General features: G+C 42.7%; 1 protein-coding gene across 2 annotated transcripts in view; it reads right to left on the bottom strand.

Annotated features, from left to right (window-relative positions):
- LOC118367642 (glutamate receptor ionotropic, kainate 2) overlaps window positions 1-22,885 on the bottom strand; it is a 273,598-nt gene that overhangs the window by 97,141 nt on the left and 153,572 nt on the right. For both annotated transcript variants that reach the window (XM_052494598.1, XM_052494599.1), the window contains exons 8-10: window positions 19,499-19,642; window positions 15,615-15,722; window positions 14,659-14,772 (exon numbers count right to left, since the gene is read on the bottom strand). In XM_052494598.1, coding sequence (XP_052350558.1) covers window positions 14,659-14,772; window positions 15,615-15,722; window positions 19,499-19,642 — 366 coding nt within the window. The remainder of the gene's footprint in view (window positions 1-14,658; window positions 14,773-15,614; window positions 15,723-19,498; window positions 19,643-22,885) is intronic.

Below are 22,885 nucleotides of genomic sequence, written 5' to 3'. Positions count from 1 at the left end.
ACAAATGTATAAAACATTTTTTTAAATAAATACCTTATTTATATAAGTACTCAGACTCTTTGCTATGAGACTCAAATTGAGCTCAGGTGCATCCTGTTTCTATTGATCATCCTTGAGATGTTTCTACAACTTGATTAGAGTCCACCTGTGTTAAATTGAATTGATTGGACATGATTTGGAAAGGCACACACCTGTCTATATAAGGTCCCACAGTTGACAGTGCATGTCAGAGCAAAAACCAAGCCATGAGGTTGAAGGAAGCTCCGAGACAGGATTGTGTCGAGGCACAGATCTGGGGCAGGGTACCAAGAAAATAGTGCAGCATTGAAGGTCCCCAATACCAATTGGCCTCCATTCTTAAATGTAAGAAGTTTGGAGCCACCAAGACTGAGCAATCGGGGGAGAAGGACATTGGTCAGGGAGGTGACAAAGAACCCGATGGTCACTGGGATAGAGCTCCAGAGTTCCTCTGTGTAGATAGGAGAACCTTCCAGAAGAACAACCATCTCTGCAGCACTCCACCAATCAGGCCTTTATGGTAGAGTGGCCAGACTGAAGCCACTCCTCAGTAAAAGGCACATGACAGTCCACTTGGAGTTTCCCAAAAGGCACCTAAAGAACTCTCAGACCATGAGATATGAGACTCTCTGGTCTGATGAAACCAAGATTGAACTCTTTGGCCTGAATGCCAAGCGTCACGCCTGAAGGAAACCTGTGGGGATGTTTTTCAGCGGCAGGGACTGGGAGTCTAGTCAGGATCGAGGGAAAGATGAATGGAGCAAAGTACAGAGAGATCCTTGCTGAAAACCTGCTCCAGACTGGGGTGAAGGCTCACCTTCCAACAGGACAATGACGGTAAGCACACAGCCAAAACAACACAGGAGTGGCTTCGGGACAAGACTCTGAATGTCCTTGAGTGGCCCAGCCAGGGCCCGGACTTGAACCCGATTGAAAATCTCTAGAGAGATCTGAAAATAGCTGTGCAGCGACACTCCCCATCCAACCTGACAGAGCTTGTGAGGATCTGCAGAGAAGAATGGAAGAACCTCCCCAAATACAGGTGTGCCAAGCTTGTAGCATCATACAGTCTAACGGCTGTAATCGCTGCCAAAGGTTCTTCAACAAAGTACTGAGTAAAGGGTCTGAAAACTTATGTAAATGTCATATTTCAGTTTATTATTTTTTCTTAGGAAAAATATTATTTTTTTAAACTATTTTTGCTTTGTCATTATGGGGTATTGGTGTAGATTGATGATAAAAATAAACAATTGAATACATTTTTAGAATAAGGTTGTAACGTAACAAAATGTGGAAAAAGTCAACGGGTCTTAATACTCTCTGAATGCACTGTACATACCGAGTGGTATAACTGATTGCTTTGGTTTGGTGAGATTATTCTCTGACCACTACAACAATCTTACGTCAGGGAATTGAAAGGGATCAATAATATAGCCGACTAGCCTAATGATCTGCTACCCAACTCAAAGAGATGACTCTTTCTCTCTCTTTCTCCCCCTCTTTCTCCGTCTCGTTTTTCTCTCTCTCTCCCTCCAACACTTTCTATCTTCTTCACTAGCTTTCTCTTTCTCTCTTGTCTCCTATATTGGTCCTTTTAAACACTCTCTATCTATCTATCAGCAACTCTCCTCTCTCCTCCTCTCTCTGTTTATAACCTAGTCAGAGGAGTGGTGTTGAGCCAGCTAAAAGGAGGGCATTTAAGGGCATAAAGGTGCGATGCATGATGGGTAGTCTGGCAAAGCCAACTGAAGTTTAACTTTGAAGCGGACATGACCTCTGTGCAGTGTACTCAGAAAGTATTTGATGTATAGTATTTGAAAGAGGGAAAGATTTAGTAAACCAATTAAGAACATCTAGAAATCAGAGCAGGTGGTGAGAGAGAGAAAGAAAGAGAAAGAGAGCGAGAGAGAGAGAGAGAAAGAGACAAACAGACAAAGAGAGAGAAGACACTGACAAAGGTGACCTAAAAGCTTCTATAAAGCTACTATAAACCTAACAGAGAATTGAACATTTTACGTTTAAATCAAATACCCTGCTGAAGCTCATTCATGCAGTCAAATGATTAGTGGCCTCATGGGTGGAATGTAGGTCACTTAGAAATGTCCTTGTTTTTGAAAGAAAAGCAAAAAAATATATATTTTAATTTTTTAATTTTTACCCCCTTTTTCTCCCCAATTTCGTGGTATCCAATTGTTAGTAGCTACTATCTTGTCTCATCGCTACAACTCCCGTACGGGTTCGAGAGAGACGAAGGTTGAAAGTCATGCATCCTCCGATACACAACCCAACCAAGCCGTACTGCTTCTTAACACAGTGTGCATCCAACCCGGAAGCCAGCCACACCGATGTGTCCGGAGGAAACACTGTGCACCTGGCAACCTTGGTTAGCGCGCACTGCGCCCGTCCCGCCACAGGAGTCGCTGGTGCGCGATGACTGGTGCGCGATGAGACAAGGTTATCCCTACCGGCCAGGCCCTCCCTAACCTGGACGACGCTATGCCAATTGTGCGTCGCCTCACGGACCTCCCGGTCGCGGCCTGTTACGACAGAGCCTGGGTGCGAACCCAAGAAAAGCAATTTTTTTGTCCTTTAAAATAACATCAAATTGATCATAAATACAGTGTAGACATTGTTAATATTATAAATGACTATTGTAGCTGGAAACGGCTGACTTTTAATGGAATATCTACATTGGCATACAGAGGCCCATTATCAGCAACCATCACTCTTGTGTTCCAATGGCACGTTTAGTTCATCCAAGTTTATCATTTTAAAAGGCTAATTGATCATTAGAAAACCCTTTTGCAATGATGTTAGCACAGCTGAAAACTGTTGTGCTGATTAAAGAAGCAATAAAACTGGCCTATAATTTAGGTGTATATGTATATTTTTTTAACAGACGGAAATCTGGTGTTTCTTTGTCAAACGTCTTTGTTATATTTCAGTCTTCTGTGATGTATTTAAAGTGTATTATTGGGATGCTAACAAAACAATTACACATTTCAACTCTATATCTGACATGGTACAGGTGTCTTATTTTTTAAGCCCATAACCATGTGTGTCACGACTTCTACCGAAGGTGGCTCCTCTCCCTGTTCGGGCGGCGCTCGGCGGTCGGCGTCGCGGGACTGCTAGCCATCACCGATCGCTTTTTCCTTTTCTGTTTGTTTTGTCTTTGGTTCTTTTTCACACCTGGTTTCATTTGTGTTAATATCTGTGTGTATAATTGTACCTGTTGCCTGCCTAAGTTTGTGCGGGATTAGTCTTTTATTGTGATGTGATCGGTTGGATTTACCGATATTTGTTTTCACGGTTACGTAAAGTGTGTCGGAACTTTGTTTGTTCCTCCATGCGTTTTGCACGGGTTCTCTGTTAACGAGGGCGTTGTCCTTTTCGATTGTGCCATTCCTGTGTTGGTGGACGGTCTTATTAAAACACACTTCTCAGACATCCCTGCTCTCCTGCGCCTGAATCCTACACCAACCACCTAGACGCACCTTATCACAATGTGTGTGAGGTGTATACTTTGGTTTCAAAGTAGGTATGTTTACGACTACCAAGAAACACTGTGTGACCCTGATTCAGCCCACTGCAGTAAAAGGTTAAGAAGGCAGAACCACAACTTCTCATACAACAAAGATAGGGGCTAACGAGTAGTCAAGAATAATTACCAATGTAAAACATTCACCCATGAGGACATCAATTGTAACATACATGAATGCCCCAGCATGCTAATAAGGTTTGTTTGTAATGGACGTGGACAGGCCTTTAGCCCCCCTACCACTGTTAGACATAAACTGTAATCTCCTCTCTCTGAATAGGCCTCTTTCTCAGTGCTGCAATGTTTGTCATTGGAATATGTGTTATCTAACACAATGAGCACAATGTAGCTATTGTCAGCCTGTTAGCAGCGTATAACCTCTCACCTTCTGTCAACTGTGAAAGAGCGTAATTATCATAATCAGGCAGTGGGCCCATTAACACCTAACACTGTTTTATTAGTCTGCCTGTCTGTCCATAGGACAACAAATTAAAGTATTATCCAACACTGATTTTTCACCATGATTATATTATTTTCAATGTGGTCCTGAATACATTCTGAGGGAAAAGTTCTTCTCTGGAAATTGAATTATGAGCGGATAACAGCGTTTTAATCCCAATTAATCGTATAAACACAGTGTCCGTGTATGCGTGCCTGCGCGTGCATGTGTTTGTGCAGACACGCTTTGTGTGTGTGTGTGGGGGGAGGGCTGAGGTCAGAGCCACAGGAAGTGTCTGACAACATTACACGCTAGCTACACGCTACAAGGTCTTACATGCCACCTCCTGATCCTGTCTCGTGTTGTGATCCTCCGCAGATGGAGAACGAGAAGCAGCTTTCATTTCAAACAGTGAGGGAGGAAAGAAAATCTAAACAGGCTAGCTAGCTATCTCTGTATAGCAAAGCTTATTAAAGTACTTCTGTATTTATACTGCTGATCTGGAGAGTCACTCACCCTTGAATGCTAAATCACCTTGATTCTTCTAAAATGGATTATGTGTCCCAATGAAAATAATGTGTCCCAATGATATTGGCTCATTTGAGCATTTATTTTATTTTTATAATGATTGGGCCAGTATGCTACGAGGCTACCGCCTAGAGCAAAAAACAAAGAGGCCCACTCAGTGCTCTCTACGTGTCATGTAGAGTCATGGAAGACTTCCCATAGGCTCACTGCTTAATCAAAGTTTAACTCGAAGAATCGGAAATGGTCAAACTATAAATAATTATGAACAATTGTGAAATACCCAATTAATACTAGAGTATATATGATGTTTATGACATTTATTTGAAATAATTCTGATTTCAAAGTCAATTAATGAAGATAAAGAGTTGCTTGAATGTCTGTACCTTGAACAGCGATGAAGAGTATATGAAGAGACAGCATAGAAAGTAGATAATAAGCTTGAAAGGTTGACTAGTCTATTCATTTATTTAGATCCCCGTTACCTGTTACCTTAGTAACAACTCCTTATTATTGGGCACTTGAAGCACTGTGAAAAAACTCTGACAAATCAGATTGTGCTATATGGGGAAAATAGTTTATTATATAGTGCAAACAAAGCTGATTCACTCTCTCTCTCTCTCTCTCTCTCTCTCTCTCTCTCTCTCTCTCTCTCTCTCTCTCTCTCTCTCTCTTTCTCTCCTCATTTGTGACTCCTTTGATCCTCAGGGAGCCCGACAGAGCGTGTGTGGATTTGTACCTTTTAATTCAACCCGATCGGCGACTCATAGATCACGCAACCGTAGTAAATAAAAGTCTCACATCAAATTCTGTTTCAATTAAATGTTCTTTATGTCTGGCATACTAAACACATATTGGCAGAGACGAGCCCATCCCACAGGGGAAACAAGGCTATAGGAGGTGTGATCTGTTGGTGAGCACTACTACGATTGGTTCCAGGGTGTGATTATTCGTGTTGTATGTATGTAATGTGTCAGAGAAGAAGAGCATAGTGCAACCTTATCAGTGGCAAAATGTCACACGTGTGATGTGGAATCATGGAACACATAGGACTACTGCCTAATCAAAGTCATGGAACACATAGGACTACTGCCTAATCAAAGTCATGGAACACATAGGACTACTGCCTAATCAAAGTCATGGAACACATAGGACTACTGCCTAATCAAAGTCATGGGACACATAGGACTACTGCCTAATCAAAGTCATGGAACACATAGGACTACTGCCTAATCAAAGTCATGGAACACATAGGACTACTGCCTAATCAAAGTCATGGGACACATAGGACTACTGCCTAATCAAAGTCAAATGGAACACATAGGACTACTGCCTAATCAAAGTCATGGAACACATAGGACTACTGCCTAATCAAAGTCATGGAACACATAGGACTACTGCCTAATCAAAGTCATGGAACACATAGGACTACTGCCTAATCAAAGTCATGGAACACATAGGACTACTGCCTAATCAAAGTCATGGAACACATAGGACTACTGCCTAATCAAAGTCATGGAACACATAGGACTACTGCCTAATCAAAGTCATGGAACACATAGGACTACTGCCTAATCAAAGTCATGGAACACATAGGACTACTGCCTAATCAAAGTCATGGAACACATAGGACTACTGCCTAATCAAAGTCATGGAACACATAGGACTACTGCCTAATCAAAGTCATGGAACACATAGGACTACTGCCTAATCAAAGTCATGGAACACATAGGACTACTGCCTAATCAAAGTCATGGAACACATAGGACTACTGCCTAATCAAAGTCATGGAACACATAGGACTACTGCCTAATCAAAGTCATGGAACACATAGGACTACTGCCTAATCAAAGTCATGGAACACATAGGACTACTGCCTAATCAAAGTCATGGAACACATAGGACTACTGCCTAATCAAAGTCATGGAACACATAGGACTACTGCCTAATCAAAGTCATGGAACACATAGGACTACTGCCTAATCAAAGTCATGGAACACATAGGACTACTGCCTAATCAAAGTCATGGAACACATAGGACTACTGCCTAATCAAAGTCATGGAACACATAGGACTACTGCCTAATCAAAGTCATGGAACACATAGGACTACTGCCTAATCAAAGTCATGGAACACATAGGACTACTGCCTAATCTAATCAAAGTCATGGAACACATAGGACTACTGCCTAATCAAAGTCATGGAACACATAGGACTACTGCCTAATCAAAGTCATGGGACACATAGGACTACTGCCTAATCAAAGTCATGGAACACATAGGACTACTGCCTAATCAAAGTCATGGAACTAATCAAAGTCATGGACTACTGCCTAATCAAAGTCATGGAACACATAGGACTACTGCCTAATCAAAGTCATCAACTAGTCATGGAACACATAGGACTACTGCCTAATCAAAGTCATGGAACACATAGGACTACTGCCTAATCAAAGTCATGGAACACATAGGACTACTGCCTAATCAAAGTCATGGAACACATAGGACTACTGCCTAATCAAAGTCATGGAACACATAGGACTACTGCCTAATCAAAGTCATGGAACACATAGGACTACTGCCTAATCAAAGTCATGGAACACATAGGACTACTGCCTAATCAAAGTCATGGAACACATAGGACTACTGCCTAATCAAAGTCATGGAACACATAGGACTACTGCCTAATCAAAGTCATGGAACACATAGGACTACTGCCTAATCAAAGTCATGGAACACATAGGACTACTGCCTAATCAAAGTCATGGGACACATAGGACTACTGCCTAATCAAAGTTAAACTCTTACAGTTAGAAATGGTCAAACTAGAAATGATGATGAACAATTAAATAAATAAACCAAAAAATAATCAACTAATACTACAGAAACCCTATTTATGAAATATACACTATATATACAAAAGTATGTGGACACCTCTTCAAAATAGTGGATTCGGCTTTTTCAGCAACACCCGTTGCTGACAGTTGTTTAAAATTAAGCACACAACCATGCAATCTCCATAGACAAACATTCACAGTAGAATGGCCTTGCTGAAGAGCTCGGTGACTTTCAATGTGGTACCGTCATAGGATGTTACCTTTCCAACAAGTCAGTTTGTCTAATTTCTGTCCTGTTAGAGCAGCCATGGTCAACTGTAAGTGCTGTTATTGTGAAGTGGAAATGTCTAGGAGCAACAACGGCTCAGTCGAGAAGTGGTAGGCCACACAAGCTCACAGAACGGGACCGACCAGTGCTGAAGCACGTAGCGCGTAAAAATTGTCTGTCCTCGGTTGCAACACTAACTACCGAGTTCCAAACTGTCCCTGGAAGGAACATCAGCACAAGAACCGTTTGTCGGGAGCTTCAAGAAATGGGTTTCCATTGCCACACAAGCCTAACATCACCATGCGCAATGCCAAGCATCGGCTGGAGTGGTGTTAAGCTCACAACCATTGGACTCTGGAGCAGTGGAAAGGCATTCTCTGGAGTAATGAATCACGCATCACCATCTGGCAGTCCGACGGACGAATCTGGGTTTAACAGATGCCCGGAGAACAGTACCTGCCCGAATGCATAGTGCCAACTGTAAAGTTTGGCGGTGGAGGAATAATGGTCTGGGGCTGTTTTTCATGGTTTGGGCTAGGCCCCTTAGTTCCAGTTGAAGAAAAATCTTAATGCTACAGCATACAATCAAATCAAACTTGTCACATGTGCCGAATACAACATGTTTAGACCTTACCGTCAAATGCAAACTTACAAGCCCTTAACCAACAGTGCAGTTCAATATTTAGTTTATTTACCAAATAAATTAAAGTAAAGAATAATAAAGAAGAAACACAATAAAAAAAACAATAATGAGGATATATACAGGGGGCACCCGACTGAGTCAATGTGCAGGGGTACAGGTTAGTCCAGGTAAGGGGGGTCAATGTAAATCATTTGGTGGCCATTTGATTAATTGTTCAGCAGTCTTATGGCTTGGGGGTAGAAGCTGTTAAGGAGCTTTTAGTCCGAGACTTGACGCTCCGTTATCGCTTGCCGTGTGGTAGCAGAGAAAACAGTCTATGACTTGGGTGACGAGTCTTGGAGTCCTGGATGGCAGGAAGCTTGGCCCCAGTGATGTACAGGGCCGTAGTACCCTCTGTCGTGCCTTACGGTCAGATGCCGAGCAGTTACCATACCAGGTGGTGATACAACCGGTCAGGATGCGCTTGACCCATGACATTCTGGATTATTCTGTGAACCCATGACATTCTGGATGATTCAACAGTTTGGGGAAGGCACCTTTCCTACTTAAGCATGACAATGCCCCTTTGCACAAACCGAGGTCCATACAGAAATGGTTTGTTGAGATCGGTGTGGGAAAAACTTGAATAGCCTGCACAGAGCCTGACCTCATCCCCATCAAACACCATTGGGATGAATTGGAACGCCGACTGCGAGCCAGGCCTAATCAACCCAACATCAGCGCCCGACCTCACTAATGCTCTTGTGGCTGAATGGAAGCAAGTACCCGCAGCAATGTTCTGAAATCTAGTAGAAAACCTCCTCAGAAGAGTGTAGACTGTTATAGCAACAAAGGAGGGACCAACTCCATATTAATGGCCATGATTTTGGAATGAGTGTCTACATAATTTTGGTAATCTAGTGTATATTTGAAACAGGTTTGATTTCAAAGTTGGTCAGTGAAGAAATTCAGCGAATTGAGTGTCTGTGCTTTGACTAAGGAAACCAAAGGAAATAAAGTAAATATGCTTGAAAGGTTGATTTGTCAATTCCTTTATTTAGATTCCCATCACCTGTTACCTTAGTAACAACAACAGCGTTGTGTAAAATCAGTTTCTGCTGAACGGGGAAAAGGGTTTATAATATAATGCATATATAGCTGATCCCCAGCCATTGCAGGTGTGCAGAGCCAGAGAGACGTGTTTGACAGATGATGGGTAGAACAGGTTATCAACAGGATATAGTGTTGCACTCGCTACTTATGGTTGATTATACCGTCATTTAGCTTCATGAACCTTTACACTAGTTATTTGTCAGTGTGAGGTAATTAATGAGTTTTTCACATCTGTCTCATTCATAATCATAATTATACTGTGAGGCTATTCACAGCTTGTTTGCATTGCTTGTATGAGTGTGTGTGTGTGTGTGTGTGTGTGTGTGTGTGTGTGTGTGTGTGTGTGTGTGTGTGTGTGTGTGTGTGTGTGTGTGTGTGTGTGTGTGTGTGTGTGTGTGTGTGTGTGTGTGTGTGTTTGCATTCTCTCTCAGTCCATCAAAAGGCATAGAATACAGATAACACAAAGGTTAGAATCACAGATCTAGACCTGAGCACATAACATATTCATATTAAGTCTAACTTTCATAGTTTCTCTCTCTCTCTCTCTCTCTCTCTCTCTCTCTCTCTCTCTCTCTCTCTCTCCCTCTCTCTACATTCAATTCAAAGGGATTTATTGGCATGGGAAAGATGTTTAAATTGCCAAAGGAAGTGAACTAGATAATAAACAAAAGTGAAAAAAAAATATTAAAAATGTGCATTAAACATTCCAAATGAATAGACACTATAAATGTCATATTATGGTTCCTCTCTCTCTCTCTCTTCTCTCTTCTCTCTTCTCTCTCTCTCTCTCTCTCTCTCTCTCTCTCTCTCTCTCTCTCTCTCTCTCTCTCTCTCTCTCTATCCCTATTCTTCTTCCTCTATCTAATCCCTCCCTCCTCCCCTCTCTCTCCTCCCAATATCTCTCGGTAGTAAATAAAAGTCTCATATCAAATTCAGTTTCAATTAATTGTTCCTCATGTCTGGCATACTAAAAGCCCCTCCCACAGGGGAAACAGGGCTATAGGACTACTACAATTGGTGCCCTGGGTGAGGAAGATTCTCTAGTGGAACCAAAAGGAAGTGGAATCTGTTTATGTCCACTACTATGATTGGTGCCCCGGGTGAGGAGGATTCTCTAGTGGAGCCAAAAGGAAGTGGAATCTGTTTATGTCCACTACTATGATTGGTGCCCCGGGTGAGGAGGATTCTCTAGTGGAGCCAAAAGGAAGTGGAATCTGTTTATGTCCACTACTATGATTGGTTCCCCGGGTGAGGAGGATTCTCTAGTGGAGCCAAAAGGAAGTGGAATCTGTTTATGTCCACTACTATGATTGGTGCCCCAGGTGAGGAGGATTCTCTAGTGGAGCCAAAAGGAAGTGGAATCTGTTTATGTCAACTACTATGATTGGTGCTCCGGGTGAGGAGGATTCTCTAGTTGAGCCAAAAGGAAGTGGAATCTGTTTATGTCAACTACTATGATTGGTGCCCCGGGTGAGGAGGATTCTCTAGTGGAGCCAAAAGGAAGTGGAATCTGTTTATGTCCACTACTATGATTGGTTCCCCGGGTGAGGAGGATTCTCTAGTGGAGCCAAAAGGAAGTGGAATCTGTTTATGTCCACTACTATGATTGGTGCCCCAGGTGAGGAGGATTCTCTAGTGGAGCCAAAAGGAAGTGGAATCTGTTTATGTCAACTACTATGATTGGTGCTCCGGGTGAGGAGGATTCTCTAGTTGAGCCAAAAGGAAGTGGAATCTGTTTATGTCCACTACTATGATTGGTGCCCCGGGTGAGGAGGATTCTCTAGTGGAGCCAAAAGGAAGTGGAATCTGTTTATGTCCACTACTATGATTGGTGCCCCGGGTGAGGATGATTCTCTAGTGGAGCCAAAAGGAAGTGGAATCTGTTTATGTCCACTACTATGATTGGTGCCCCGGGTGAGGAGGATTCTCTAGTGGAGCCAAAAGGAAGTGGAATCTGTTTATGTCCACTACTATGATTGGTTCCCCGGGTGAGGAGGATTTTCTAGTGGAGCCAAAAGGAAGTGGAATCTGTTTATGTCCACTACTATGATTGGTGCCCCAGGTGAGGAGGATTCTCTAGTGGAGCCAAAAGGAAGTGGAATCTGTTTATGTCAACTACTATGATTGGTGCTCCGGGTGAGGAGGATTCTCTAGTTGAGCCAAAAGGAAGTGGAATCTGTTTATGTCCACTACTATGATTGGTGCCCCGGGTGAGGAGGATTCTCTAGTGGAGCCAAAAGGAAGTGGAATCTGTTTATGTCCACTACTATGATTGGTGCCCCGGGTGAGGATGATTCCATAGGGTTGTATACAGTGGGGTCTGAAATAATTGACACCCCTGGTAAAGGTGAGCAATAATGACTGTATAAAATAAATCATTCAAATACTGAGCTATATTGTATGATATATTGAACTATATTGTATGCTCAGCGAAAGTGATTAAGTAATATTTTTTTTCTCAAAAAAAGAGTTGGAGAACATATTGGGAGGGATCTTGGACCATACAGAATCCTTCCAGATCCTTGATATCCTTCATCTGCGCTTATGGACTGCCCTCTTCAATTCAAACCACACAAAAAGTCATCTGATTCATACCAGTTTCTCTGTCCCTGCCGATGAAAACTATCATGTTCTCAGAGTGATGAGAGGTGTTGGGTTTGCGCCAGACATAGCATTTTCCTTGATTGCCAAAAGCTCAATTTTAGTATCATCTGACCAGAGTACCTTCTCCCATATGTTTGGGGAGTCTCCCACATGCCTTTTGGTGAACACCAAACGTGTTTGCTTGTTTTTGTCTTTAAGCAACGGCTTTTATCTGGTCACTCTTCCATAAAGCCCAGCTCTGTGGAGTGTACGGCTTAAACTGGTCCTCTGGACAGATATTCCAATCTCCACTGTGAGGCTTTGCAGCTCCTTCAGGGTTATCTTTGGTCTCTTTGTTGCCTCTGATAAATGCCCTCCTTGCCTGGTCCATGAGTTCTGGTGGGCGGCCCTCTCTTAGCAGGTTTGTTGTGGTGCCATATTCTTTCCATTTTTTAAATAATGGATTTAATGGTGCTCTGTGGGATGCTCAAATGTTTTGATATTTTTTTAGAACCCAACCCTGATCTGTACTTCTCCACAATGTTGTCCCTGACCTGTTTGAGAGCTCCTTGGTCTTTATGGTGCAGCTTGCTTGGTGGTGCCCCTTGCTTAATGGTGTTGCAGACTCTGGGGCCTTTCGGAACAGGTGTATATATACTGAGATCAAGTAACAGATCATGTGACACCTAGATTGCACATAGGTGGACTTTGTTTAAGTCACATAACTTCTGAAGGTAACTGGTTGCACCAGATCTTATTTAGGGGCTTCATAGCAAAGGGGTTTAATTATGCACCACTTTTCTGTTTGTAATTCTTTTACATTTCTTGAAACCCCTTTTTTTTAAATTTCACTTCACCAATTTGGACTATTTTGTGTATGTCCATTACATGAAATCTAAATTAAAATGCATTTAAATGACAGGTTGTAATGCAACAAAATAGGAAAAATGCCAAGGGGGATGAATACTTTTGCAAGGCACTGTACATGTACTGTGAATTTAACCACTAGTCTATTACCAGTATGAGGTCTTGACAAAATGGCCAAAACTCTTTTGATTAGTTCAGATTTCTGAGGCATTGAAAACTAATTACAGCTCCAACTTTTAAAGAGGGGTGTCACACCCTGACCATAGTTTGCTTTGTATGTTTCTATGTTTTGGTTGGTCATGGTGTGAGCTGGGTGGGCATTCTATGTTACATGTCTAGTTTGTCTAGTTCTATGTTTGGCCTGATATGGTTCTCAATCAGAGGCAGGTGTTCGTCATTGTCTCTGATTGGGAACCATATTTAGGTAGCCTGTTTGGTGTTGGGTTTTGTGGGTGATTGTCCTGGTTAATGTCTGTGTTACTTTGCACCAGTATTAGGCTGTTTTGGTTTTCGTGGTACGTTTATTGTATTTGATTCGTGTTTACTTTGTTTCATTAAACATGGATTGCAATAGCCACGCCGCATTTTGGTCTGACTCTCTTTCACCTAAAGAACCGTTACAAGGGGCTTGTAATCCTTCAGTCTGGCATGAAAAAACATTCAGAGAAGTTGGATAAAAGTGCGCATCAATCAAATGTAACAAACCCAATTATTGTCAGCCCTCTCTCCGCTTTTCTCCTCCCCTCAAAGCCAGCCGAGATCTCCCCATGACTCACTAATTACAGACATGTAGAGTCTTAACTAATAACAGCAATTCAATCAGCGCACAGCGGCAGAATGCATGGGAGAGGTAAGGCAAGCGCAGCACGGGATAAATAATGACAAACCGCAATTTGGTTGATATTGTTATTTTTACGCTCTGCTTCTTAATAATCGGATCGTAAATTGCGTTAATTTTCTTGATTCTAGAAGCTTCCTGTTTAGTCGTGATGTGAGTCAATTGTGGCGGGCTCTGGTATGGTTTTCAGATGGAGATAGGAGGGATGGAGTCGTCGTGTAGCCTACAGAATCCCTACAGCACCAGAGCAGACTTTCTTTACAACTCACAGGCTACTCCACCCCAACAGATAGACACCACAGGATCGGGAGTGATACGCTCATCGTTGAAGCTAAGTGTTTTTTTATAAATATTCTTTAGAGTGAATAATAACAATACACAGGATTTTTATAGCGCTTTTCTAAAATGGCAAATACGGTTTGATGAAACCTGAGGAAGACAGCGGTGAGTCAGTCTGTGTGACTCATAGAGAAGCAGATCCTTAGAGATCCTAGGGCACTCTTTAACTTCCCCCAGAGTTCCCCTGGATGTCTGGGTTTAACATCACTGGGTAGAGTAAAAACTCCTCAACAGAGGGACTAATAAAATGCTAGATAGAGAGAGAGCCTTAAACCATGACATCGTATTGGACAATCAATCAGCTAATTAGCCCTGCCTGAAACTGTTCTCAACCAATTGGAAAGGGACCTCTCCACAGCAGTGAAGTGAAGTGTGGACTGGTAATTTAAAAGTGGCGTACGTCCATTCAATTCGCTCACAGGCCGACAACCATCCTGAGAAATTCAAGTGGAGCACTTTTCAAAGAAAATGACCTAAAAACTAAATAGGAATAACACCGTTTCCAAGGAGTCAATTAAATATTAGAGCAGTTCTGGGCATTCACAATCACTTATATAGACAAGGTAGAACTCTGTTATAGCACCCAGCTGACAGTTAGTACAGCAATTTAATTTCTCTATGAAAAGACAATACGTGTCCACCACAGAGCAAAGAGGGAATGGTACTTACCAGTATGGTGGAGACAACTAGAGATCTGTTGGCTAAGGAATCTGTGACATTGGATGTCTTCCCCTTCTGGTGGTCTGTCATGTTCAAGCCACTAGGAGGGTCCCATGTTCCAATCTGAGGGGAAAAACACAGAAAAACATGAGCATTTAGTGCACTTCAGTTATATCTTCTACGCAGAAATACTGTTCAGGGAAGAGTGTCTATGAGAAAATAAGGTGCATTATTACAAACACGCGCCTGCCCCCCACACACACACACCTCTTCCACAGAGAACTAGAGGCAGATCCTGATCCTAGATCAGCTCTTATATCACATCTCGCAGGTGAAGAGTTAAGAGTTCGCAATGCTGTCAGCTGTGTCCTAAGGGTGCTGGAGGAAATTCTGGGAATGTGTGCTTGAGCTGAAGAGGTGGAGTACTGAGTATATGTGTGTGAGTGTGTAAGGAGGGGTTGGTGGAAGCTGAAAGAAGAAGAGAAGGAGGAGAGGGGCGAGCCTGCAGGGGCCTCTCATCCTGGCTGTGTTATTCTCTTACCCGCTACAGGGCTTCTCATCTCAGCAGACACTCTGCTCTGCAGCACCAACCCACTACAGACACAACAGTCCTGCTCCTCTCTCTGATGCCCACTACTGAGGCCTTAGAGATGGCTGCTTTGTAATTGTAAATCAACTGTTTAATTCAGACTTCATGAGGCTGGAGGGCTCTTGAAGGTTTTTTCATTAAGAGAGTAAATTATTCATGGAGGCGCAGACACACCACAGAGAGGGATGGGGAGGTCAGGAGCAGCTGAGAGGCACACACAGGGGAGCATGTGTGTTAGGAGGGTGTGTGTGTGGGGGTGTAGGTTGGATCTGTTGTGTTGACAAGCTTATGTTTATGAGTTATCTCCTCCATAGATGTGCACACATGGTCATGTATTATAAACATGCACACACACACAAACACACGCCCCTAGTACCTTCTCCAGTCCATCCTCCTTCAGACTAATCACATCCAGGTCAAAGTCTGTCCTCAAGCCGTTGGTTCTGTTGAAAGTGATCCGCCCAGTCAAGCCATCCCAGTGGGCCTGGAGGAGAGAAAGAGAGAGGTGTAGGAAGCGAGAGAGAAAAAGGGAGAGAGAGAGAAAGAGTTTGAGAGAGAGAGAGAGATTCATCATAACCAAAGAGGAAGAGGTCACACTCATTCTCAGCAAAAGAGAGACATTCATTATTCATTAGAGTTCACCTTTAAGCAAGGCACACAAACTCACAAAGGTATGCTGCACACACACACAGACAGACACAAACACACCCACACACACACGTATGTATTAATACCACACACACAAACTGGATACGGCTTTCTCCAGGACACAGATGATTTTTGGACATAATTCTGATGGTTGCTTTAGTAACAGTGAGATAGTTATTACCCAATCTGTAACAATACAGGCACTGCTTTGGAATGCTGAAAATTGAGCATAAATGTGGCCCGAAGCACTGAACTCTCTTGTGTTACATTGCACAGCAAGTGTTGAATTCTGTGCCCTTTTCTTAGAGAAGCAGGAGCAACTGGCTTAAAGCGGATGTTATTTCAGAAAGAACCTGTAGTATGACTCATCTAACGTCATGTTATTACAGGCTCATACATGTCACATTGTTCCTCTACGTTGGGAAGAGAACGCTAGATGAAAGAAGATTATGGATTTCTAAGAAATCTAGGTTTAAATACATTTCAAGAAATACATATGAAATACATTTTAATAAATCAGTTTTAAATAGATGTAGTATGTTCAGTGTAATGCTAGCCTGTCATACAGTGGTGATTCAGTGATAGTGTAATGTTAGCCTGTAATACAGTGGTGATTCAGTAATAGTGTAATGTTAGCCTGTCATACAGTGGTGATTCAGTAATAGTGTAATGTTAGCATGTCATACAGTGGTGATTCAGTAATAGTGTAATGTTAGCCTGTCGTACAGTGGTGATTCAGTGATAGTGTAATGTTAGCCTGTCATACAGTGGTGATTCAGTGATAGTGTAATGTTAGCCTGTCATACAGTGGTGATTCAGTAATAGTGTAATGTTAGCCTGTCATACAGTGGTGATTCAGTAATAGTGTAATGTTAGCCTGTCATACAGTGGTGATTCAGTGATAGTGTAATGTTAGCCTGTCATACAGTGGTGATTCAGTGATAGTGTAATGTTAGCCTGGCATACAGTGGTGATTCAGTAATAGTGTAATGTTAGCCTGTCATACAGTGGTGATTCAGTGATAGTGTAATGTTAGCCTGTCATACAGTGGTGATTCAGTGATAGTGTAATGTTAGCCTGGCATACAGTGGTGATTCAGTAATAGTGTAATGTTAGCCTGTAATACAGTGGTGATTCAGTGATAGTGTAATGTTAGCCTGTAATACAGTGGTGATTCAGTGATAGTGTAATGTTAGCCGGTCATACAGTGGTGATTCAGTGATAGTGTAATGTTAGCCTGTCATACAGTGGTGATTCAGTGATAGTGTAATGTTAGCCTGGCATACAGTGGTGATTCAGTAATAGTGTAATGTTAGCCTGTAAAACAGTGGTGATTCAGTGATAGTGTAATGTTAGCCTGTCATACAGTGGTGATTCAGTGATAGTGTAATGTTAGCCTGTCATACAGTGGTGATTCAGTGATAGTGTAATGTTAGCCTGTCATACAGTGGTGATTCAGTGATAGTGTAATGTTAGCCTGTAAAACAGTGGTGATTCAGTGATAGTGTAATGTTGGCCTGTCATACAGTGGTGATTCAGTGATAGTGTAATGTTAGCCTGTAAAACAGTGGTGATTCAGTAATAGTGTAATAGTGTAATGTTAGCCTGTCATACAGTGGTGATTCAGTGATAGTGTAATGTTAGCCTGTCATACAGTGGTGATTCAGTGATAGTGTAATGTTAGCCTGTCATACAGTGGTGATTCAGTGATAGTGTAATGTTAGCCTGTCATACAGTGGTGATTCAGTGATAGTGTAATGTTAGCCTGTAAAACAGTGGTGATTCAGTGATAGTGTAATGTTAGCCTGTCATACAGTGGTGATTCAGTGATAGTGTAATGTTAGCCTTTAATACAGTAGTGATTCAGTAATAGTGTAATGTTAGCCTGTTATACAGTGGTGATTCAGTGATAGTGTAATGTTAGCCTGTCATACAGTGGTGATTAAGTGATAGTGTAATGTTAGCCTGTCATACAGTGGTGATTCAGTGATAGTGTAATGTTAGCCTGTCATACAGTGGTGATTCAGTGATAGTGTAATGTTAGCCTGTAAAACAGTGGTGATTCAGTAATAGTGTAATGTTAGCCTGGCATACAGTGGTGATTCAGTGATAGTGTAATGTTAGCCTCTGATACAGTGGTGATTCAGTGATAGTGTAATGTTAGCCTGTCATGCAGTGGTGATTCAGTGATAGTGTAGGGAAAGGGGGATACCAAGTCAGTTGTACAACTGAATGTATTCAACTGAAATGTGTCTTCCGCATTTAATCCAACCTCTGAATCAGAGATGTGCGGAGCACTGTCTTAATCGACATCCACATCATCTGCCCCTTGCTCAGGGGCAGAACGACAATTTTTTACCTCGTCAGCTCTGGGATTCGATCCAGCAACCTTACAGTTACTGGCCCAATGCTCCTACCCGTCCGGCAGTGATAGTTCAGTGTTAGCCTGTGATACAGAGGCCATGCAGTGATAGTTCAGTGTTCGTCTGTGATACAGAGGTCATGCAGTGATAGTCCAGTGTTAGTCTGTGATACAGAGGTCATGCAGTGATAGTTCAGTGTTAGTCTGTGATACAGTGGCCATGCAGTGATAGTCCAGCGTTAGTCTGTGATACAGTGGCCATGCAGTGATAGTTCAGCATTAGCCTGTGATGCAGTGGCCATGCAGTGATAGTCCAGTGTTACCCTGTATGTCACTCTGGATCGACAGTACATTGGTGTATAAAGACCATCAGGCCAAACAGTGGTGTCATTTATGAGGGCTGGCTGGTGTCCACCCTAGTACTGGTCCACAGGCTTAGAGAGAGAGAGCACTAGAGGTGGCGAGATGTGAGATTATTTGTGCGGCGGTTCGAGACGAAGAGCTTTAATATGTCATTCCTCCCTCCCCCCATTTCTCCCTCCCCACCCTCCACGCACGCCACCCCCCAGCCGGGAGCAGTGTGAGTGTTCTGGTGATATCTCACAGAGCAAACAGAACAGAACAGGGTAGCTAGGCTTTACAGACCCTAAATATAGCCTGGGCTATATATCTTTAACTGCCTCACAGACAGACAGGGACGTTTGGATTAACCACCCCAGTTTCCAGAATCTATCTAGCACACTGAGGGATAATTAGCCCAGATTAAGATCATGTTGGGGCGGCAGCGTAGCCTAGTGGTTAGAGCGTTGGACTAGTAACCGGAAGGTTGCGAGTTCAAACCCCCGAGCTGACAAGGTACAAATCTGTCATTCTGCCCCTGAACAGGCAGTTAACCCACTGTTCCCAGGCCGTCATTGAAAATAAGAATATGTTCTTAACTGACTTGCCTGGTTAAATAAAGGTACAATTTAAAAATGTAGACCCATTCTGTAGGGACATGATATGAAAACAGAGAGACAGGTTTAAGATTAAGATGGTTGCAGTAGAAACAAAGCATTTCTCTTTCATTTACATTGATTTCTTTGATTGCCCCCCTGTCACCATCCAGCTTGTCTCTCTGAATGTCTCTCTTGTGTCTCTCTCTCCTATGTGTGTTGTAGGTGTTCTCTCTCTCTTTCATTCTCTCTCTCCATGTCCATCCCTCCCCTGCCTTTCCAGTGGGCCAGTGTGTAATGTATAATACTACGTACCTCTTTGATGAGGGCCATGAATCTGTTCCCAAAGCGCCAGGGTTTGTGTCTGTTGCACTGTAGGGAGCTGACAGTGATCTGCTGAGACTGCTGCACGGCCACGGCCACCACGTGCACGGCATCGTACATGAGCGCAGCGTCCGTCTGGAAAACAACAGAGAGAATGTAGAATTTAAATGTTTTATATATACTGAACAAAGATATAAACGCAACATGCAAACAATTTCAAGGGTTTTACGGAGTTACAGTTCATATAAGGAAATCAGTCAATTGAATTAATTAGCTTATGCCCTAATCTATGGAATTCACATGACTAGGCAGGAGCGCAGCCATGGGTGGGCCTGGGAGGGCATAGGCACACCCACTGGGAGGCCAGGCCCAGCCAATCAGAACGAGTTTTTCCCCACAAAAGGGCTTTATTACAGACAGAAATACTCCTCAATTTCATCAGCTGTCTCCGGGTGACTGGTATCAGATGATCCCGTTGACGAAAAGGCTGGATCTGGAGGTCCTGGGCTGGGGTGGTTGCACCTGGTCTGTAGTTGAGAGGCCGGTTGGACGTACTCCCTAAAATTATGTTGGAGTCTGCTTATTTTAGAGAAATGAACATTACATTCTCTGGCAACAGCTCTGGTAGACATTCCTGCAGTCAGCATGCCGATTGCACGCTACCTCAAAACCTGAGACATCTGTGACATTGTGTGACAAAACTGCACACTTCATGTTAGGTGGATGGATTATCTCGAACAGGGATGTAAACAAGTGGCCAACATTTGAGAGAAATGTGCTTTCTGTGCATACGGAAATTTCTGAAATCTTTTATTTTGGCTCATGAAACATGGGACCAACACTTGTTGCGTTTATATTTTTGTTCAGTATAACGTCATCAGTCTGTTGTCCCCACTTGCTTCAAGATGTCCACCATTGTTCCTGTACCCAAGAAAGCGAAGGTAACTGAACTAAATTACTATTGCCCCGTAACACCCACTTCTGTCATCATGAAGTGCTTTGAGAGGCTCGTTAAGGATCATATCACCTCTACTGTTCCTGACAGCCTAGGCCCACTACAATTTTCATACAGCCCTAACAGATCCACAGATGACGCAATCGCCATTGAACTGCACAATGCCCTATCCCATCTGGACAAGAGGAATATCTATGTACAGTACATACAGTGCCTTCAGAGAGTATTCAAACCCCTTGACTTAATCCACATTTTGTGTTACAGCCTGAATTCATAATTAATTAAATATTTTTTTATTCTCACCCATCTACACACAATACTCCAGAATGACAAAGTAAAAACATATTTTTAGACACAAATTAAATACAAAAATATATATTTTACATAATTATTCACACCCTGAGTTGATACATGTTAGAATCACAGCTGAGTCTTTCTGAGTAAATCTCTAAGACAAGGTTCCCCAACTGGTGGCCCTCTGTCCGAATCTGGCCTGCGGGTGTTTTATTTTGAAAGGTCTCCCAGTGTCTGGTGGAAAGCAGACTAAACCAGGTTTCTTCTAGGGTTTTGCCTGTGCAATGCTCTGTTCCATATATTTGTAACCTGTAGTCCTTGCTGATGACAAGCATACCCATAACATGATGCAGCCACCACCATGCTTGAAAGTATGAAGAGTGGTACTCAGTGATGTGTTGTGTTGGATTTACCCCAAACATTAAGCTTTATATTCAGGACATAAAGTTCATTTCTTTGCCACATGTTTTGCAGTTTTACTTTAGTGCCTTATTACAAACAGGATGAATGTTTTCACATTTTTTATTCTATACAGGCTTCCTTCTTTCACTCTGTCATTTGGGTTAGTATTGTGGAGCAACAACAAAGTTGTTGATCCATCCTCAGTTTTCTCCCATCACAGTCATTAAACTCTGCAACTGTTTTAAAGTCACCATTGCCCTCATGGTGAAATCCCTGAGCGGTTTCCTTCCTCTCCGGCAACTGAGTTAGGACGGACGCCTGTATCTTTGTAGTGACTTGGTGTATTGATATGCTATCCAAAGTGGGGGTGCTTGTTGAGACTTGTACCAGCAAGTACCAGCATTTGTGGGTTCGATTACAGGCTCAAAATGGCCCGAAACAAATAACCTTCTTCTGAAACTCATCAGTCTATTCTTGTTCTGAAAAATTATGTCTATTCCATGTGAGAAATTGGCAAGAAACTGAAGATCTCGATCTGTGTACTACCTGAAAAACTCCAGTCTCAACGTCAACAGTGAAGAGGCGACTCCGGGATGCTTGCCTTCTGGGCAGAGTTGCAAAGAAAAAGACAATATCTATATATTCTATGAAAAAATCTGCCGTTTCCAGCTTCAATAGTAATTTACAACATTAACAATGTCTACACTGTATTCCTGATCAATTTGATGTTATTTTAATGGACAAAAAATGTTGAGTTCCTTTCAAAATCAAATCCATTTCTAAGTGACCCCAAACTTTTGAATGGTAGTGTATATATTTTACATTTTTCCTCAAAGTAGTTACCAGTAGAGCCCAAGCTAGAAAGGGTGGGGAGGATCAAGTGCTGGTTCAGATTTTTAGGGGGAAGCTACTTCCACCATTGGGTGCCAGGACAGAGAAGAGCTTGGACTCAGCTGAGCGGGAGCTTCCCTCCCATAGGGGTGGACGGGCCAAGAGACCTGAGGTGGCAGAATGGAGTGCTCAGGTTGGGATGTAGGGTTTGAGCATAGCCTGAAGGTAGGGAGGGGCAGGTCCTCTTGCTGTTCCATAATTAAGCACCATGGTCTTGTAATGGATGCGAGCTTCGACTGGAAGCCAGGGGAGTGTGTTGAGGAGCAGGGTGACATGGGAGAACTTGGGAAAGTTGAACACCAGGCGGGCTGCAGCATTCTGGATAAGTTACATTTGATTTGATTTGATTTGATGTTGTAGAGCATGAACCTGCAGGAGCGAGTCACTGCTCTGATGTTTGTAGAGAACGACAGGGTGACATCCAGGGTCATGCCAAGGTTCTTTGCACTCTGGGAGGGCGACACTGTGAAGTTGTCAACCGCGAGAGGTCTTTGAGCGGGCAGACCTTCCCCAGGAGGAAGAGCAGCTCCTTCTTGTCAAGGTTGGTACTTGAGGGGGTGGGTTGACATCCAAGTTGAGATATCTGCCAGGCACTTTATTACTGCGCTGTTGGAGTCAAAAACGGAAGCATTTTGCTGCACCTGCAATAACATCTGAAAAATATGTGTACGTGACCAATACAATTTGATTTGATTTTCACAGTCAATTGGATGCCTACGTCACAGCATTGGGCATGAACGCAGTGTCTGTATGTGGAACAGAGAGACCATGTGTCATCACCGCATCACAAATCATCACATATTACTAGATCACACCACATGTATCAGTCTACCGAT

This window comes from Oncorhynchus keta, chromosome 34 (assembly GCF_023373465.1).
Source record: "Oncorhynchus keta strain PuntledgeMale-10-30-2019 chromosome 34, Oket_V2, whole genome shotgun sequence".
In the NCBI taxonomy this organism is placed as follows: Eukaryota; Metazoa; Chordata; class Actinopteri; order Salmoniformes; family Salmonidae; genus Oncorhynchus; species Oncorhynchus keta.
Note: the sequence above shows the minus strand (reverse complement) of the source record. Positions and strands in the feature narration are given on the sequence as shown.